General features: G+C 51.8%; 2 protein-coding genes across 2 annotated transcripts in view; both read right to left on the bottom strand.

Annotated features, from left to right (window-relative positions):
• Positions 1–4,649: 4,649 nt before the first annotated feature.
• Unc119 (unc-119 lipid binding chaperone) lies at positions 4,650–10,262 on the bottom strand. Its single transcript, XM_021212719.1, has 5 exons — positions 9,953–10,262; positions 6,450–6,563; positions 5,897–5,999; positions 5,551–5,723; positions 4,650–5,280 (listed from the first exon to the last, which is right to left on the bottom strand). The coding sequence occupies exons 1-5, from the start codon at positions 10,176–10,178 to the stop codon at positions 5,168–5,170; spliced, it is 729 nt and encodes a 242-aa protein (XP_021068378.1). The 5' UTR covers positions 10,179–10,262; the 3' UTR covers positions 4,650–5,167.
• A 708-nt stretch (positions 10,263–10,970) lies between these two features.
• The window catches only part of Pigs (phosphatidylinositol glycan anchor biosynthesis class S), a 15,146-nt gene continuing 8,705 nt past the window's right edge, over positions 10,971–17,411 (bottom strand). The window contains exons 7-12 of the mRNA XM_021211902.1: positions 16,567–16,709; positions 15,663–15,777; positions 14,306–14,451; positions 13,684–13,784; positions 12,310–12,520; positions 10,971–12,010 (exon numbers count right to left, since the gene is read on the bottom strand). Coding sequence (XP_021067561.1) covers positions 11,735–12,010; positions 12,310–12,520; positions 13,684–13,784; positions 14,306–14,451; positions 15,663–15,777; positions 16,567–16,709 — 992 coding nt within the window. The 3' untranslated portion in view covers positions 10,971–11,734. The remainder of the gene's footprint in view (positions 12,011–12,309; positions 12,521–13,683; positions 13,785–14,305; positions 14,452–15,662; positions 15,778–16,566; positions 16,710–17,411) is intronic.

Raw genomic sequence — 17,411 nt, 5'->3', positions numbered from 1 at the left:
CTCTCTCTCTCTCTCTCCCTTCCAGCCTTGTTGCCTCCTGCAGGCCCAAGGGATGGAAAGAGGCAATCTGGAACCCAGCCAGCTCCAGGGATGAAGTGATGACGTGTGCAGACTATAGCGCTCCCTTGTGGTCATTAAAAGTCCAGCCTGCTCTTTACTTGTTTCTCCCTGGGGTGCGAAGCTTGGGGTTGAGGGGTGGGAGGCATGTGGGAGGGTTGAGGAGGCTAGGGGGTTGGGGGTGTCCTTTATTATCAGTCATACCGGGAGGAGGTCTTCTATCTGACTCAAGTGTAAGCCCCGCCTCGCTGCAATTTTCTGAAGACTTGTTGCCCCACACACTAAATGACCACAAGGACAAGTTTGTGTACCCATGCCACCTCATTGTCAAAAACCCCTCCACATCAATTACAGCTTGCTTTTGTCGTTGTTGTTTTGTTGTGTTGTGTTTTTGAGACAGAGTCTCTCTATGTAGCTCTGGCTGACCTCCTGAGTGTTGGGATTAAAGGTATATGCCACCATGCCCAGACTAATTGTAGATTCTTGCCACAAGCCTTTTCACTGTGACTTTTGTGGCCACTAAGGGTTTCTGAGATCTGGATTCCATGAGGATACAGCTCAGTGGTGGAGCAATTGTCCAGGATACCCAAGGCTCTGGGTCCAACTCAAAACAGGCAGCTAGCTACTCTCCCCATGGTGAGTTCCCCTCCTACTCTGTTCTCCAATCCTGACACACACACACACACACACACACACACACACACACACCCGCCAGTGTCCTAGGTAGAGTTATTAACACTGTGATGAAACCCCATGGCCAAAGCAACTTGGGGAGGAAAGGGTCTATCTGAGTCTTATACTTCCATACTGAACAGGAACTCCAACAGAGCAGAAACCTGGAGGCAGGAGCTGACGCAGAGGCTGTGGAGGAGCACTGCTTTATTACTGGGCTCCTTGTGGCTTCCCCAGCTTACTTTCTCATAGAACCTGAGACCACCAGTCCAGGGATGGCACCACCCACAACGGGCTGGGCTCTTCCCCACCCATCACTAATTAAGAAAAACGCCTACAGCTGGATCTTAGGGAGGCATTTTCTCAATAGAGATTCCCTCTTTTCGAACGACTCTAGCTTGTGTCAGGTTGACATAAATCTAGCCAGGACCAGGGTACCCAGGGCCTCACTTTCATTTAGAGACCTCAGTTAGGGGACAAGGGACAGTGGCTTCATTTGGTATCTGTCCCCTTCCCTTTTGCTGATCTTTGCTACTCTGTGGGTTCTTCTTTCTTCTCCCCTTCTCCACCCCTTTTCTTCCATGCTTTCAGTCCCTCAACACTAGATAAGAGAGGGGAAAGGGATAGAGAGAAAAGAGATCCCTGGATGCAGTCAGGGGTTGGAAAGGGGGCTGGTGTTATTGCTAGACTACTTACTGATGATTAGTCCAGTTCCGTGGAGCAAGTTTGATCCTCGCCTACTGTCAGGACATCTAGTTTCTTCTTGTTGATTCTTCTTTGTACTTAACATACCACAACCAACAGCAACCAACCAATCAACAACCCACCCCACCTCTTGGGGTCCTGGCATTTATATACCCTATGAAGTCCCCTGAATTCAAATGTCACACAATTGAGAATCTATCTGCGGCTGACAAATCCACATCCCTATCAGAGCACGAGGCAAATCACAGTCAGCTGCTACGGACAGTCAGAAGCAGTCCCACATCCCCACACCTGGATGAAAATGAAACCACATTCCTATTTCTGTGGTTTTTTATTTTTATTTTTTAAAAAGAATTATTTATTCTTTAAAAACAGTACACTGTTACTGTCTTCAGACATACCAGGAGAGGGCATTGGATCCCATTACAGATGGTTGTGAGCCACCATGTGGTTGCTGGGAATTGAACTCAGGACGTCTGGAAAAGCAGTCAGTGCCCTTTAACCACTGAGCCATCTCTCCAGACTTCTGTGGTTTTTTGGTTTTGTTTTTTAAAGAATCCAAAATTCTCACTACACTTCCCCTCTCACTGACTCTCTCAGGTGTTAGTTGAGGACCTTATACTCAACCTTGTAATAGCAGCTACCACACAGCTTTTGCCATTCCTGATGGACCCATAGTCTCCAACAATCACCAGCTCCAGTCTTTATTCCCTTCCTGGTCTCAGGACCCAACTTTCTGTCTCTTGGTCATTGTTTCCGGGACATCTGTACCACCCCATAGTGTATCCCTGAGCTCTTGATATCCCGATAACCTTTCAGGAGGCATTCCTTTGAGGAAATGCCTCCATGAGATCCGGCTGTAAGGCATTTTCTCAATGAGTGATCAGGATGGGAGGGCATATCATGGGTGGTGCCATTCCTGGGCTGGAAGTCCTGGGTTCTAGAAGAAAGCAAGGTGAGCAAGCCAGGAGAAGCAAGTCAGTAAGTAATATCCCTCCAAGGCCTCTCTTTGCATCAGCTCCTGCTTCCTGACCTGCTTGAGTTCCAGTCCTGACTTCCTTTGGTGATGAACAGCAATGTGGAAGTGTGAGCTAAATAAGCCCTTTCCTCCCCAACTTGCTTCTTGGTCCTGATGTTTGTGCAGGAATAGGAACCCTGACTGAGACATACAACCTGGACCTTCTAGCTCAGTGATAGTGCCCCTATTCCCAGGCCACAGCAAGTCTTGTTGCCTCCCCTTCTTCTACCTCTTCAGAAATCTTAAGCAGGAGAACTGAGATGGAACAGTGGAAATAGCACCACACAAACATGAAGCCTGGAGTTGAGATTCCCGGCATCCACATAAAAGCTAAGCGTCAACCTCCCAGTTTGTGGGACGTGGAGACGGGCATCTCCAAGGCAAGCTGGCTAGATAAGATTAGTTGCATCAGCAAGCTCTTGGCTCACCCAGAGACCCTCGTTCAGTAAGTAAAGTGGAAAGCAACTGAGGAAGACACCTGTTGTCAGCCTCTGTCTTCCACACACATGCATATCACATACCCACGTACAAACACACACCAGGAACACATATAACACATATATGCATACAAAAATATTCTCGGGCAGTGGTGGAACACGCCTTTAATCCCAGCACTCAGGAGGCAGAGGCAGGTGGATTTCTGAGTTTGTGGCCAGCCTGGTCTACAGAGTGAGTTCCAGGACAGACAGGACTACACAGAGAAACCCTGTCTCAGAAAAACAAACAAACAAACAAAACAACAAAAGTTCTCAGGTTCTCAGTTGAAGGGTCTGGAGACAGCTCGGTCAGTACAGCATTTGCCACTCAAGCAAGAGGACCCAAGTTTTTTTGTTTTTTTTTAATATTTATTTATGTTATGTGTATGGGTGTTTTGTCTGCATGTGTGTCCCAGAGAGCATTGGGTGCTCTGGAAATGGAGTCAGGCAGTCGTAAACTGCCATGTGGGTGCTAGGTAATGTCGAGTGCATCTGTAATTCCCGAGTGGTGGGGTGGGGGGCAGAGTCAGGTAAAGAATGACTGAGGAGGACATAAAGTGTTGACCTTTGTCCTTTACAGAACATGAACCCTGCCTACACATGGAGATATACACACATACAAATAGTACTCCCAAAGTTCAGTGGAGATCCTGGCCATCAGCCAGAGCTCCACAGTCTGGCGTTCTGGGCCTCCCAGGGCTGGGGGTGCTCAGCCTGGAGGGTAGGCTAGCATTAGGTATGTGGAAAAGAGAACCTGCCGCATCAGGCTGCTAACCCTAAGCTAGCCTCCTCCTCCTCCTCCTTCAGTTCTTGAATTCCCTCCACTAAAAGAGGGGCCTGGGAGAGGTCAGAGGCTAACAGAAGTACTATGCACAGGACTGGCCAGGCTAAGGGTGTTACAAGATAGCTAAGTGCAGGGAGATGGCTCTAGGCCTAGCCAAAGTCCTTGCCCTTCTCTGATGAGGGCTCAGAGCACACTTAGGAGTGGCCTCTGGGGGTCAGAGGAAGTGGAAAACAAAGCCACCTCCCTGAATCTCTTCCTCCCCCATCCTGAGCTGATGGTCTTTGCTGCAGCCTCTGCTCTGCCAAGTCATTACCTTGAGACCCACACCCTGGGTCTCCATCATAGGAGGGATCCTAGCTTGAACATGTCCTAAATACTACTTAGATGTTTGAGAATCTGAGGCCAGGAAAAGCCACTGGCCAGAGGCCCTGGGAAGTGGGGGGTTTTATTCTCTTTATCAGTATGGTTGGACATAGGCATTGCCCCAAAGGCTTAGGTCCCCAGCCAGTGGCAATACTGAGGTGACCATGAGAGCCTGGATGAGGGAGATGGACAAATGTTTGCAAGGAGTATCTTGTTCTTGGTCCCTCTCCCTCCCCTCCCCCTTGGCCCCTTGGTATCTCTCTCTCTCCTCTCTCTCTCTCTCTCTCTCTCTCTCTCTCTCTCTCTCTCTCTCTCTCTCCCCCTCTCTGCTTCTGCTTCTGCTTCGAGGTGAGCAGTTCTACTCCTGCACACTTTCCCATGATGCTCTGCCTCACTAGAGGCCCAGAGTGACAGGGTCATGCAGTGGCCATGGAGTGAAACCTCGGAACGAAAAGTAAAATCTTGCCTCTTTTAAATTGATTTTCTCATGTACTTTCGTCATGATAAAAAGCAACCAGCACAAACCCCTCCCACTCCACTGCACCCCTTCCCTTCCCTCTAGACACACAGGCCAGCCGCACCCAAGAACAGAAAAGGTTTATTGAAAACTATATACAGTTTGTCCAGGTCTTACAGGCTGTGATCTGGACCCGCCCCTCTCACACCTCGGGCAGTTTCTTGGCCCCTGATGGAGGAGGCCAGGGCTGAGGTCAGGGTATCCACTGTGGATCTTTGTCTGTGAACCGACAACTATAAATAGCCTGGAGGTGGTGGGCAAGGGACAGGAAATGGTCCCTAACCTGATCTAGTCACGGTCAAGAAGGGGACACTACTCTGAAACTCAGGCCCAGTGGACCTAGCGAGGCATCCAGGAGTCCTCCTCTTGCAGGAGGCCTTCCTGAACATGGGGACAGCCAGCCTCCCGCGCCGCCCCTCCCACAAGCTCCAGAGGTTTGCCTGGGGATGCTGGACATCTTTCCTCTCGAGACTGACTCAGGGTCCAGAGTCACCGGATCCATCCCCAAGTGGAGATGATGTCGGAGAGGTCACAGCACAGGGTCCAGGCCAGAGCCTCAGGGGCAGTGTTGGGGGTCAGGGTGTCCCACTGTAGGAATAATCTGCTTTGTTGTGCATCACCAGCCGATCATCCACGAAGTAGAAGCTGTCAGACTGGGTCTCATATGGGTGACGAATCATCTCACTGACTGCAAGAGAGGCCCATCCAGGGCAAAGGTCAGGACTGAGCCAGACCCTGTGGGGACTCCGGAACTGGGATAGAGGGAGGCAGGGACAGAGGAGCCACTTCAAAGAGTTCCTCAGCCTCTCTGAGCCTGTTTCCCTCCTGGTGCCAGGTAGGAAAGTGATCCAGGATGGGTGTAAGGAGGTCAGATGCATAGGTACCACCCCCACCCCACCCCACCCGCGCCCCACTCCCTGCCCCTGAGCAGCTTGGGTTCTACACATCCCGAACTCACTTAGCTCCTCAGAGAGAGGCGGGAAGTCATAGATGTGCTCACAGGTGTTCTTGCTGCTGGGGATGCAGAAGCCAAAGTGGAAGTCGAAGCTTTTGAGGAGCTGGTTTCGAAAGTAGTGCCTCTCGATCATGCGGAAGTTGTTGACCGGCTTGTCGCCCACTGTGAACTCCACCCTGAGTTAAGAGAAGCGGGCAGGGCTGAGAGTAGCCGCCACACCACCCAGCCAGCCAAGGGACTCCAGGCTCCAAGGCTCTAGGCAGACCACCACGGGGAGGCTCTGGAAGGGCTGTTCCCACCCTCACACTCGCCCCCCTCCCCCAGCCCTCACCCCAGCCCAGTGACTCACGTGGCTCCCACCTGCCTTAGGCGGAGGAAGGCAGGTGTGAACTGGTAGCGAACAAAGCGCCCTGCATTGGGGTCCAGGTCCCGCCGGTTGATGGGCAACCGTTCTGCAATGGACCCCAGCTGGGCTCAGTTGGGCTTCAGGCTGGGGCCTTTCCCTACTCCGCCCTCCCCCAAGGACCTCTGTTTAAACTTTTCTAAACTCTGCAGAAGGTTCTGGTACACTTTTGTCGAAGAGTGGTACCTACAGGGTTCTAGGTCAACAAAGTCACCAATTTTCTGGGGTTCCCTGAGATGTGCATAGGACTATGGGAGGCCTTAGGGACTGCAGTTCCTAGGTAGGCCAGCAGAGGGCAGGCTGACCAGTACTTAAACAGGACAGGGCTCACAAGATGTCCACCCTGAGAAACAGTGACAGAAAAAGAAGAGGTCGGCCTGCGCACAGACAAGCCTGGACTCTGCTCTGACCTTCCTGTGGCTCAAAGAACCTAGACAGCCCACTCCACTGCGCCTGCCCACCTCGTCCGTCCTCTCAGTGGTGTGCCAATCCCACTCACCCGAAACGGGGGGCTTCTTGATTTCAAAAAGGACAGTCCCTGAGTCCATGTCTCGGATCTTGAACCTGACGAAGTCAATCTTGTAGATATTTTCCTCAGGGGAGCACAGGTAGTCTATGGGAGACAAGCAACTGAGCAAACAGGGACCCCGAAACGCCCGTTGTCAGTTCAGTTTCAGTGGGACCCCGTGGCTCGCTCCAATGATCCCTCTGTCCACTTCCCTCCAGAAAGAGAATTGTGCCCCTGCCTTGGAGAAGTCCCCACGGTACAGGGGACAGCATTTTGTTAGGGGGACCTCGTCAGGGATGAATGGCCCCATCCAGGTGGCCTCACAGGATCAGGCTAGGAAAGTCACCCCCACCGTACCTACCCTCCCTTAACTTAACTTCAACCTCGGCTTTCTGAGGGTGGCATGCATCCTGTGGACAACAAGACCTCCTGCCTACCGGAAGCTTCCAACCTGAGGGGGACCTCACTCTAAAGGGAGCATGCAGCTCCCTTGGGGGGAAAGAGAGTTACAGCACACCACACACACCCCGTGGCATGACATCTAGATTTATCAAGCAAGGCTGGTCGTGAGGGAACTTTTCTTTGCATGGACTGTATGGGGACAGGTTGGTACCCCTTCCCTGTTCTCTTGCCCCTGGCCCCTCCTCCCACCGTAAGCAGCTTATGCCAGGCCAGCTCTCTTAAGCGGCTTATGGGAGCTCTGCTTACTCAAGCCAGGAAGCCCAGGCTACTGGGACAGAAGGGGCTGGCTTTGCTCAATAGATCCTCTGCTGATCTCCCAATGGGAGGAAGTCTTAGCAAATAGAGGGAACCCTTAGAGGTCATCGTTCCGGCCTTGGCCCTGCGCCATAGTCAGGAATAAAGTGTTTTCTGGTCTTTAGAGAAAAGGACACAGGCCAAGGCAGAAAGGGTGTGGTGGGCGCAGCAGGTGCAGCAGGGTAAGGACAAGGCAAAGAGTCCTGGGCTCAGAAGGAAACCAAGAGAGCCAAGCACTGCCTGGGGGAGCTCATGGTCTAACCCTAACCATTCTTTTGTTGCTGTTTTTAAGTCAGGGTTCCACGTAGCCTAGGCTAACCCCAAATTCACTATGTGGCAGATGCTGGCCTTGAACTCCCGATCTTCCTGCTTCATAAAACCTTACACCAAGTCTTAGGGGAGGCCCTGGTGACAATTAGGGAGGAGCAGAAACTTGCTGTGGAGACTGGGGTGCTGCCAGCCTGCAGTACCACATCCTCCCCGCTGACCTACAGAGGCCCGGAAGTCACCCTCCAGGCCCCTGGGCCACCCCCTATTCCTCTGTGGTTGAAAAAGGAAGTGAATATAAAGCCATTCTCTCTTCCTTCAGCCTGTCTCCTCCCCAAGCCGGGGGCTGCCCCCTCCAGGAAGCCCTCTTGACAGCCCTCTAGCTCGCTGGAGCTGAGGTCTGAGATAAAGCTATAGAAAGACGCTACAGAGTGGAGGGAGAAGAGGGGGGCAAAACTGGAAGCAGGGGCCGAGTTGCCCGACTCGCAGGAAAAGCCTACTTTCTTCCTGCGGGCCCAGCCTGGAGCCCTCTCCTCTCCCTGGGAACGATTTCTCACACTCTGAACTCAGCCTCTTATGCTGCAAACTCAACTTGTGGGTCTCTCTGTCCTTACAAGGAGCGAGGATCCGGGGCTGCCTAGGAAGGCAGACACTTCCCCTCATCAGCCAAGAAAAAAACTGAGGCCTGGGACCCAAGGTCAGACCAGAGTGGCTCAGAACCCACCTGCGCTCTTCCTTGTAGACACAAATAGCTTCCTAATCTGGACTCAAGGCCTGGTAATCCAGGAACTGCAAACCTCAGCCCTGCGTGATTAGGGTCACAAGATGCAGGCAAGGTGGAGAGGCCTGGAAACCTGTTTTCAAATCCTGCACAGAAAAGGGCTCTTAAAGAGGCGCTTGTCTTAACTCACCCTCCACAGGCTATGCCACTTCCTCCAGACCGGGAGACACACACATGCTGTGACTTCACCTGGAAGCTTCCTCCATTGCAAAATAAGCCTCCAGTTATCCAGGCCAGAGGCCAGTGAACCTGCCCTCCACTCACAGGGCCAAGCGAAAGCTGTAAGGGCTCCTGTTGCAAAAGGCAGCAGCCCACTGGCTTCAACATCAGCCTGGTCAAGGCCCCTCCCTCCACTGAGGGCTGCCTAGCCCTGGAAGCAAGTGATCAGGAGGTCTAGCCAAGAAGGCTGCTGCCTAGCCCTGGAAGGAGGAGGGAGGCCCCCGGGGACCCAGATGCACAAGCTCAGGCCCGTCATCCTGGTCCCCTCCACAGCTGTCGGGGAGCCCTGGGCTCTGCTGCTCCTGAGGCTAACGGGTTTACTTTACTTCCACACTAGCACTCATGTCTGTCCCACAGAAAGAAAGTACCAGCTCACATGTGGAGCCGGAGCAGGTTGCTGGTGACCCCACCCATTCCAAGGCAACCCACCACTGTCTCTCCAAATATCTTCCATTCCTCAAGGCTCAGCCATCCTTTCACCAGAAGACTCTCTGGTCCTTGTGCACTGTCTGTAGCGGTGCCTTGGCCCTGAACACTCACTTATCTGCCTGCAGGCAGCCACTCTGAACAGTCCTGTGTAGCTTCCAGCTGATAAAGGAACCCTGTTGACAGCGTGCACAGCATGCCGAACATTGTCCAAAATCAGAAGACTGGCTTTATTTTACACGATAACCTTGAGGGAGGTAACATTGTTCTTGTTCCCATTTTACAGATGGGAAAATAGAAAAAAAAGCAGCAAACATGCTCCTGCAAATGAAACTACATCCCCAAGGTCACACAGCCAATTTCCGGGCAAACTCTGGGACTCTAGTCCAGGTAGCACAGCTCAGAAACTCAGCTCCAGTGGAGTCTAGGCTTCCCTTGATGAGAGAGAGCCCTGGAAAAAGAACAAGTCCTGGCTTGGGGGGTCACGCACTTGCTCCCATCACAGGGCCCATAAGCCAACATCCGGAAGCACCCGTATCAGCAACGTTCCTGGGCAGAGTATGGTCTCAGCCTTCATCGGGGAAGCAGGGTGAGGGCAATAACGGGTCCGTCAGGGAGCCTGAGGGTTTTCCTTGCCTCCACCTAGCCTGAGGTGGCCACTGAAGACAGACTGCAATGAGGCACACTCTCCTCTGCGAGCACCCTCAAAGGGTTCCGAAGACTCCACTGGGGAAAGGGTTACAAATGCAGCTGCTGCCCCACCTCCACCATGGGAAAAGGGGTGGGCCCCTTGAAAAAGAAGGAGTGGGGTGAAAAGAAGCCACTACAGGGAGAGGAGGGGGCGCATCAAGAGACCAAGGGAAAGAGCATAGAGATTTCAGGCTTGGAGGCAAAGAGAGAGAGAGAGAGAGAGACAGAGAGAGTAAGGGGACACAGAGGAGGGGCACTGCGTGGGGGAGGGGTGGGGGCTGGACTCTGAGCCTCGTGGGCCCCCTCCCGCGCTCTCCCTCCAGCCCGCGGGTGGCGCTCCCTCGCCGGTGCTCACCGCCCGTGATCCGCTGCAGCCCCAGCACATCCTCCGGCCCGATGGGCTGCTTGCCCTGCAGCGGCCCCAGCCTGGGCCCGGGGCCTGGCTCAGGCTCCGACTCGGACTCGGACCCGGACTCGGCTTCCGCCCCAGGCTCCCGCGTGGGCTCCACGCTCCGGTTCGAGGCCCCTGGAACGGGCTCCGCCCCCGACCCGGTCCCGCCGCCGCCCTTCTTCACCTTCATGGCCTCGCGGGGCCGCAGATCCTCGCCCGCTGCCACCGCCGCCGCCGCTTGCGCCGGCTGGAGCCAGGGGAAGGGGGAGCGTCCGCCGCCCCACCCCCGGCCGGGCCCCAGGTGCCGTCCCGCCTTGGTCACGCCCACGGGAGGCGGGTCACACACACCCCGCCCACCGTCTGGCATCTCCAGCGATGGAGCCAGAATCCTGGGGGTCCTTGTGAACTTTTTGACAATGTAGATTCTTTTTTGACAATGTAGTTACCGAATACCTCCCCTCTTTCTCTCTGGGTTGCAGACTTAAGGTCTTCCCCTGATACCTTTGTCCTGACTTCAGCCCAGGTCTCAACCCCCAACACTCACCCAGTTCTAAAGTACTTCCTCTCAATTTCCAGCTAACCAGCCATTTTTTTTGTTGTTTGTAATACATTAAGTGTAATTACTTGCTTGTTCCCCAACCCTTCCTTCTCAAAAGTCAGCTCTATGAAAGCAGAGATACTCCACACGCTGTTCCTCATAACACCCTAGCACTAGCACACAGCTCCCTGAAGCCAGTACCCAATACTTTTCATTGTTGAATTGAGTTGCTATCCCAGGGCTGTCACTGGCTCAAGCTACTGCCTCCTAGAACTCCTGCTAAAAAGCTGCTTCAGGCACCCTACAACGCACAGGCACCACAGCCCAGGTGTCGAGCCGTCCCCTGGATGCTCAGGACAGGAGGCAGGAAGAACACATGGAGGACCTGTGGGCTAGAACAGATCCGTCTGCTTCTCACACAAGAACGAGTTACAGTCATACATATCAACTCATATTCAACCAACATTTATTAACAGCCTAATGTATATTTTTTAAAGAGCCCAATATACAGAACACTTTTACACGCTTATCACATTTAATCCAGCCCCTTTCTGAGGGTGACATCATCAGTGCTTTCCCGAAGATGGAAACCCGAGGCTCCATGAGGAGCGGCTTAGCTCACACTCTCTAGTCTGTAAGTGCAGAAGTTGGAGTCTGATTCAGGCCTGTTGGGTTCCAAGTCAGAAATGTTTTCTCCTGTCCCACACTACCTCTCTGAAAAGGTAGAGGGGAACCTTAGCCACAAGGCAGAAGGAGCGGGTCCTAAGCCACTGCCTCCTAGACCAGGCTGTCCCCAATGGGTGACACCTGTCAGGAAGCTGAGGAAGAAGGGAGGTGGTCTCAGAAGTGGAGAGGACAGGGCTACAACCCAAGTACTCGCCTAAATTCACCTCTCAGTGCATTCGTAGGCTGTGCCGACAGGCTGCAAGGACAAGGTAGCCCTGTCCAGAGGTAGGCAGACAAAGGCTTTCAAGTTCGAGCCAGATGTGGACATCAGGAAGGCGCCTTCTGAGGCTTGTAGGCATGGAGGATCAAGCCAGGGGACTAGGAGGGGAAGGGAAGATGAGCCCATCGTGGAGTGCCATCCGTAGAGAGCCCACGGGCGAGAGTGGAGACAAACCCTCACCAGCAGACCTCACCGTGGCCTCTCCACCCACCACCTCCCAGCGTGGCTAGACAGGAGGGCTCCCTCTGACAGGCTGCCCCGATCAGTCTATCTTCTCGGGCTTTTTCCAGGACTTTCGAGTTTCCAGAAAGATCTTGACCAGGGACAGGAGGATGGGCACAGCCATGGGCAGGAAGAGGGGGATGTAGATAGCAAACTTCTGGTCGTCGGGGAAATACAGGAGGTGGAGGAGCGAGGGATCAAAAAAGGCGCGTTCGGAGGAGGTAACGGCCTCCTGGCTGGCAGCAAAGGCGGACGACAGGTGCCCAAGGGCTAAGGCCTTTGCCGCCTTCTGGACTGCAGCCACAGCCCTATATACCTAGGAGGGTGAGGGATGGGGGTTAGCAATACGTCCTAGACTGTGGGGCAGGGGGAAGGGCCTGGCCTTTCAGTAACCTCTGAAGTTTTCTGGAGTCCACAAAGGTGTGTGGAAGTTAGTTTAAAAAACAACAAAACAAGGCTGTTGTTTATTTTCTGACGGGCAGCTTGAAACTTTCATTTGTCCCCACCTAGACTCCCAGTAGGAGCTGGAATGGCTTCCAGAGGAAGCCTGAGGTATTTATTTAAGGATGGTACGCCCCCAAGCACCCTGGCCCCACCCCTTCCTGGCACATTTACCTCAGAAGCCACATCATCCTTGATGACAATGTTGCTGATCTTGCCCAGAAGCTGGGCCAGGGAGGTGAGGGTGGTGGTGGCCGTGGCCAGGTTCTCCACTGAGCGAGCCCAGAGCAATCGGTCCAGTTCCCAGGTCATGAGTCCTTCACTCTTTGGTCCTGAGAGCAGGCATTTCGGAGGCACCTGGGGCTGAGCAATTCCAAAGAGCAGCCTGTGGGGGGCACAGGAAGACCAAGGTCGCTGCGGACAGGAGTGCCAACGCTAAGACCCAGTCACTCAGTTTTACTGAGAACCACGGGGTGGGGGGTGAGGGAGTGGAGACAGGAGCAGCAAACAACGCAGGTCCAAACCCGCCTTGACCAAGGCTTCCCCATTTCCACACTGGAGTTCCAAGATCTCTGAAGAAGGAGCTGTGGCTGAAGTGTTTCTGGGAGCCCCAACTTAGTTTAGTCCCCTCTCTGTACCCCTTCTTTGAGCTCTGTGGAACTGGCATGATAGTCCCCCTTTGACAGGGTGTGTGTGCATGGAGGTACTGCTAATCATCAGAATACACTCCTAGTTACACCTCCTTAGCACCTTCAACATAGTGTCAGGTGACCACCCTTAACTCAGGGGTTAGCACAGAATAAATAGCTATTTTCTTTTTAAAAAAGAAAGAAAGGAAGGAAGGAAGGGAGGGAGGGAGGGAGGAAGGAAGGAAGGAAGGAAGGAAGGAAGGAAGGAAGGAAGGAAGGAAGGAAGGAAGAAAAAAGCTGGAAGGATAGCTCAGTGGTTAAGAGCAGCACTGGTTGTTCCTCCAGAGGAGCTGGGTTTCCAGCATCCCCTTGATGGTTCACAACCATCTGTAACTCTAGTTCCAGGGAATCCAAAGCCCTCTTCTGGTTTCTGTGGGCACCAGGCATACATGCAGGTAAACCATCCATACACATTAAGTAAAAAGTAAAATAAAAAATTTTAAAATGAAGAAACAAGGCCAGGTAAGATGGTATACACCTTTAATCTAGCACTTGTGAGGCAGAGTCAGGCAGATCTCTGAGTTCGAGGCCAGCCTGGTCTACATAGAAAGTTCTAGGCCAACCAGGGCTAGACAGTGAAACCCTGTCTCAAAAGAAAACTAAAATAACAAAACAACCCCCTCACCGTAAGCGCATCTGGGAAGCTGGCTCCTATTTCTCTGAAGGCGAGTTTTGCAGCTGCTTGTCCTCCTTAAGAGAGGGCCACTTAGAAACTTTCCTTGGTCTCACTGGGGACCTAGGCACAGCCACAGCGCTCCGCCAGGTGAGAGTTCATTTTGCCCTGCCACTCATCTATACTCAAAGACTATGGCCCCACTGTCTGTAGCCACAGCCCCAAGGGGATCATGCAGGAGTTTACCTCAACTGAGCCAGGAACACCTCCATCACCCGCACCATGTCCACCTCAACCCTCACTGGCAGCTCTGAAGCATTATAGATCTTCGGATCAACATTGTATACCTGAAAATGGGGTACGAGGTTACCTCAATACCACACAGAACCATGCCCATCCTTGCTTAGAACCCAGAGGCCATGACAGAAGGGGCGGGTATGGCTTCTGGTATTAGCCACAAGGGCATAGGAAACTTTTTTTTCCTTTTGAGTACCCAGGTACTTAAGTACTAAAGAAGCTTTAAGTATATTATTCTAACTGCCCCCTCAAACGTTTGATGAAATTCCACAGTCATCCTGCTTTAGAATTCCTATCCATGGTCCAGAGTGTAAAAGCATGGAGTCCTCCAGGGAAGCTAAAAGCTATAGTGCAAGCTGGTAAGTCCAAAGGGTCAGAGTACAGAAAGCAGTGACAAAATTGACAGCTGGGCTGGCAAAGGAGGACAGCACAGCCCTGTCACCTCCCTGGTGTATGCTCCTCCCACAGGGGCACAGATGCCACACCCTGCCCCCACCCCCACCCTGATAATCTTACAGGAGTTTTCTTGCAATAAATATGGACTCTGAGGCCTGCATAGGGTGAGTATTACCATAATGCCACCCCAGCGGGGACTGTGGAAGGCATTGGTGGCCACTGGAGCTCCATCCTTGTCCTGAATGTACAGGGGAGAGTGGGCGAGCTCAGGCACATAGAGCAGAAAGTGGAGCACAGGGTACAGGGAGGCAGCACTGGACCCTGTGGACAAAAGAGTCAGAACACCAGATGAGGGATTCCAGGCTCAGCATCGTAATCCAGGTGCAGCCTCTCCCCGGCCAGGAGAACCCAGTTCAGTTCTTGGCCACACCCCCGCTAGGCTCCTTCCCTCCGATGAAGGATTATAATCCTTGCTTCAAGGTTCACCCAGTTCAAGGAGCATAACTGTCCATTTAAGTTCTGCCCTTTGGGGCTAGTGAGATGGCTCAGCGGGTAAGAGCACTGACTGCTCTTCCAGAGGTCCTGAGTTCAAATTCCAGCAACCATATGGTGGCTCACAACCATCCGTAACAAGATCTGATGCCCTCTTCTGGAGTGTCTGAAGTCAGCTACAGTGTACTTACATATAATAAATAAATCTTAAAAAAAAAAAAAGTTCTGCCCTTTGGGCTGGTGAGATGGCTCAGTGGGTAGAGGTGTCTGCCACCAAGCCTGATGACCTGCATTTGATCCCCATGATCTACATAATGGAAAAAGAAGATGGACTCTCCCAGGTGCAACACTGACGGCCACGTGCATAGCACAGCAGGCCCGGCAATACCCACTAGATGAATAAATGAATGGATAAAGAAATAAATGAATAAATAAGTGTTAAAAGAAAAATCAAGCTGGGCGTGGTGGCACACGCCTTTAATCTCAGTACTCGGGAGGCAGAGGCAGGCGGATTTCTGGGTTCAAGGCCAGCCTGGTCTACAGAATGAGTTCCAGGACAGCCAGGGCGACACAGAGAAACCCTGTCTCGAAAAACCAAAAAAAAAAAAAAAAAAAAAGAAAAGAAAAAAAGAAAAATCAAGGAGTTGGAAAGATGTCTTAGCAGTTAAAAGCACCGGCTGCTCTTCCAGAAAACCCATGTTCAATTCCCAGCACCCACATAGTAGCTCACAACTGTCTGTAACTCCAGTTCCAGGGCATCCTATACCCTTGCACAGACATACACATATGCAGACATACGCAGGCAAAACATCAATACACATGAAATAAAAATAGATACATTATTAAAAAAAAAAAGAAGGGGGCTGATGAAATGGCTTAGCAGTGGAAATGCTAAGAATGCTTAGAAATGGCTTATATACAAGCTGTAGCTGTCTTCAGACACACAAGAAGAGGGTATTAGATCTCATTTCAGATGGCTCAAAGCACCCAGCCACCCCCAACCCCATGCTGGCCTGACAGAGGCCCACTCAGGAGCTTACCGAGCCGGGACTCCACTGGGTTGATGACATGGGGGAGGCTGTGCATAGCCAAGGAGTAGCTGGATGAGGCTGGGTCAAAGCGGGGATTCACGCCCAGCATGGCGTAGTAAAGGATCTGTGGAGCGAAGGGGGAATAGGCCATTCCATACAGGTCTAGAGGCTGCTTTCTCTAAGAGTGGAGGTACTATGTGAAGACACTCAGGACAAGCAAAACACACAGGACAAAGTCAAGGCCCAGGCAAAGTGCATGTATGAAAGGAAATAACAGAATTAAGGTAAAACGCATGTATTAAATACATACTTAGAAAACCACATTATTTTACCAGGTTCCCAGACAGGGGAACAAACAAAAATTGGGTCCCCAAGACCCAATTGAGTCTGCTTTTTAGAGGCAACCATTGCTACCAGCAGGGCCTGATCAAGTCACACACACACACACACACACACACACACACACATGCTTTCCCTACAAGGACAGGATGTGACACTGAAAGCAAACAGGGCTCTTTATGGCTCTATTGTTACAGTGTTCACATATTTCAGAAAGCTTTTTAAAAATTACTTCCTTAAGGGCGGCTGATGGCTTTAACATGTAGGTACAACTGCTGAGTAAGTACTTGGGAAGTAGCTCTGTTAAGCCACTCTGGTGAAACTTCCTGAGCTGGACACTAAGGAAAGAAGGACACTGGAACCTGCCCTCAAGGGATAAATGGACTGACAGACATAAACAGGTGCACACAGTGCTTCCCACAAGCTACACACCCGTACCTGCTCACACGACACTGCCCTACACACAGCCACACAAGCAAATCATCACGCTCTGAGAGAAGGAGCGCAGACGCCCATATAAACACTAAATATGCACAGACTTTGAAAAAGGCTCCGTAATTCACTCCTGTCTTACCTGAGAGTCCACAGAGAAATTGCCCGCAGCACTGAGGCGATTCAGGAAAGGCTGCACATAGCGCTGGACAGCCCCCTCAATGTCCCAGTGGACATCGTGGGACTTGGGGTCCGGGTTGAGTAAACTGAAAGTGATTTCATAGCCTATAGAAAGAGGGGTCGTGGAATTCAGAAGTACATCAAGGAAAAGAGGCAGCCTATGCCCCACGTCATCTGGATGAGATAGGGAGGCCACTGAGGGACCAAAGAGAGGACAGGAGTGAGAGAAGGAATGCTGCTGAGTACCTGAAGGAAAAACTGGAGCCAGTTTGTGCTGGCACACACCTCACACAGGATGAGAGAGGCAGAGGCAGGCGGATCTGAGTTAGAGGCCAGCCTGATCTATGGAGTGAGTTCTGGGATAGCCAGGGCTACACAGAGAAACGCTGCCTTAAAATAAAGAAAAAAGAAAAAAAGAAACAAAGAAAAAAAAAAAATGGAGAAGCCAAACAGAGTGGCTCCTGCTTTTAATCACTGCACTCCAGAAACAGGCAGAAGATCTGTGAGTTTAAGAGCAGTCGGATCTACATAGTTCTAGGGCAGCTAGTGCTGCCTCAGAAAACAAACAAATAACAACGAAAATCAGCTGGTGGTGGTAGTGCACGCCTATAATCCCAGCACTCCAGAGGCAGACATTGGCAGATCTCTGAGTTCAAGGTTAGCCTGATCTACAGAGCAAGTTCCAGGACAGCCAGAGCTACACAGAGAAACCCTGTCTCAAAAAAGAAAAGAAAAGAAAAGAAAAGAAAAGAAAAGAAAAGAAAAGAAAAGAAAAGAAAAGAAAAGAAAAGAAAAGAAAAGAAAAGA

Source organism: Mus pahari, chromosome 14, assembly GCF_900095145.1.
Source record: "Mus pahari chromosome 14, PAHARI_EIJ_v1.1, whole genome shotgun sequence".
Lineage (NCBI taxonomy): Eukaryota > Metazoa > Chordata > Mammalia > Rodentia > Muridae > Mus > Mus pahari.
The sequence above is the reverse complement of the archived record's forward strand: the minus strand, read 5'-3'. Positions and strand labels throughout refer to the sequence as shown.

Bases quoted from the DNA above. Each gene is read 5' to 3' on its own strand.
- Unc119 (XM_021212719.1), bottom strand. From the start codon at position 10,178: ATGAAGGTGAAGAAGGGCGGCGGCGGGACCGGGTCGGGGGCGGAGCCC. The intron at 6,000-6,449 runs GTGAGTGGGATT...GGTCCATTGCAG, and splicing joins CAAGAAGCCCCCCGTTTCGG to AACGGTTGCCCATCAACCGG. The intron at 5,724-5,896 runs GTGAGTCACTGG...CTCTTAACTCAG, and splicing joins CTAAGGCAGGTGGGAGCCAC to GGTGGAGTTCACAGTGGGCG.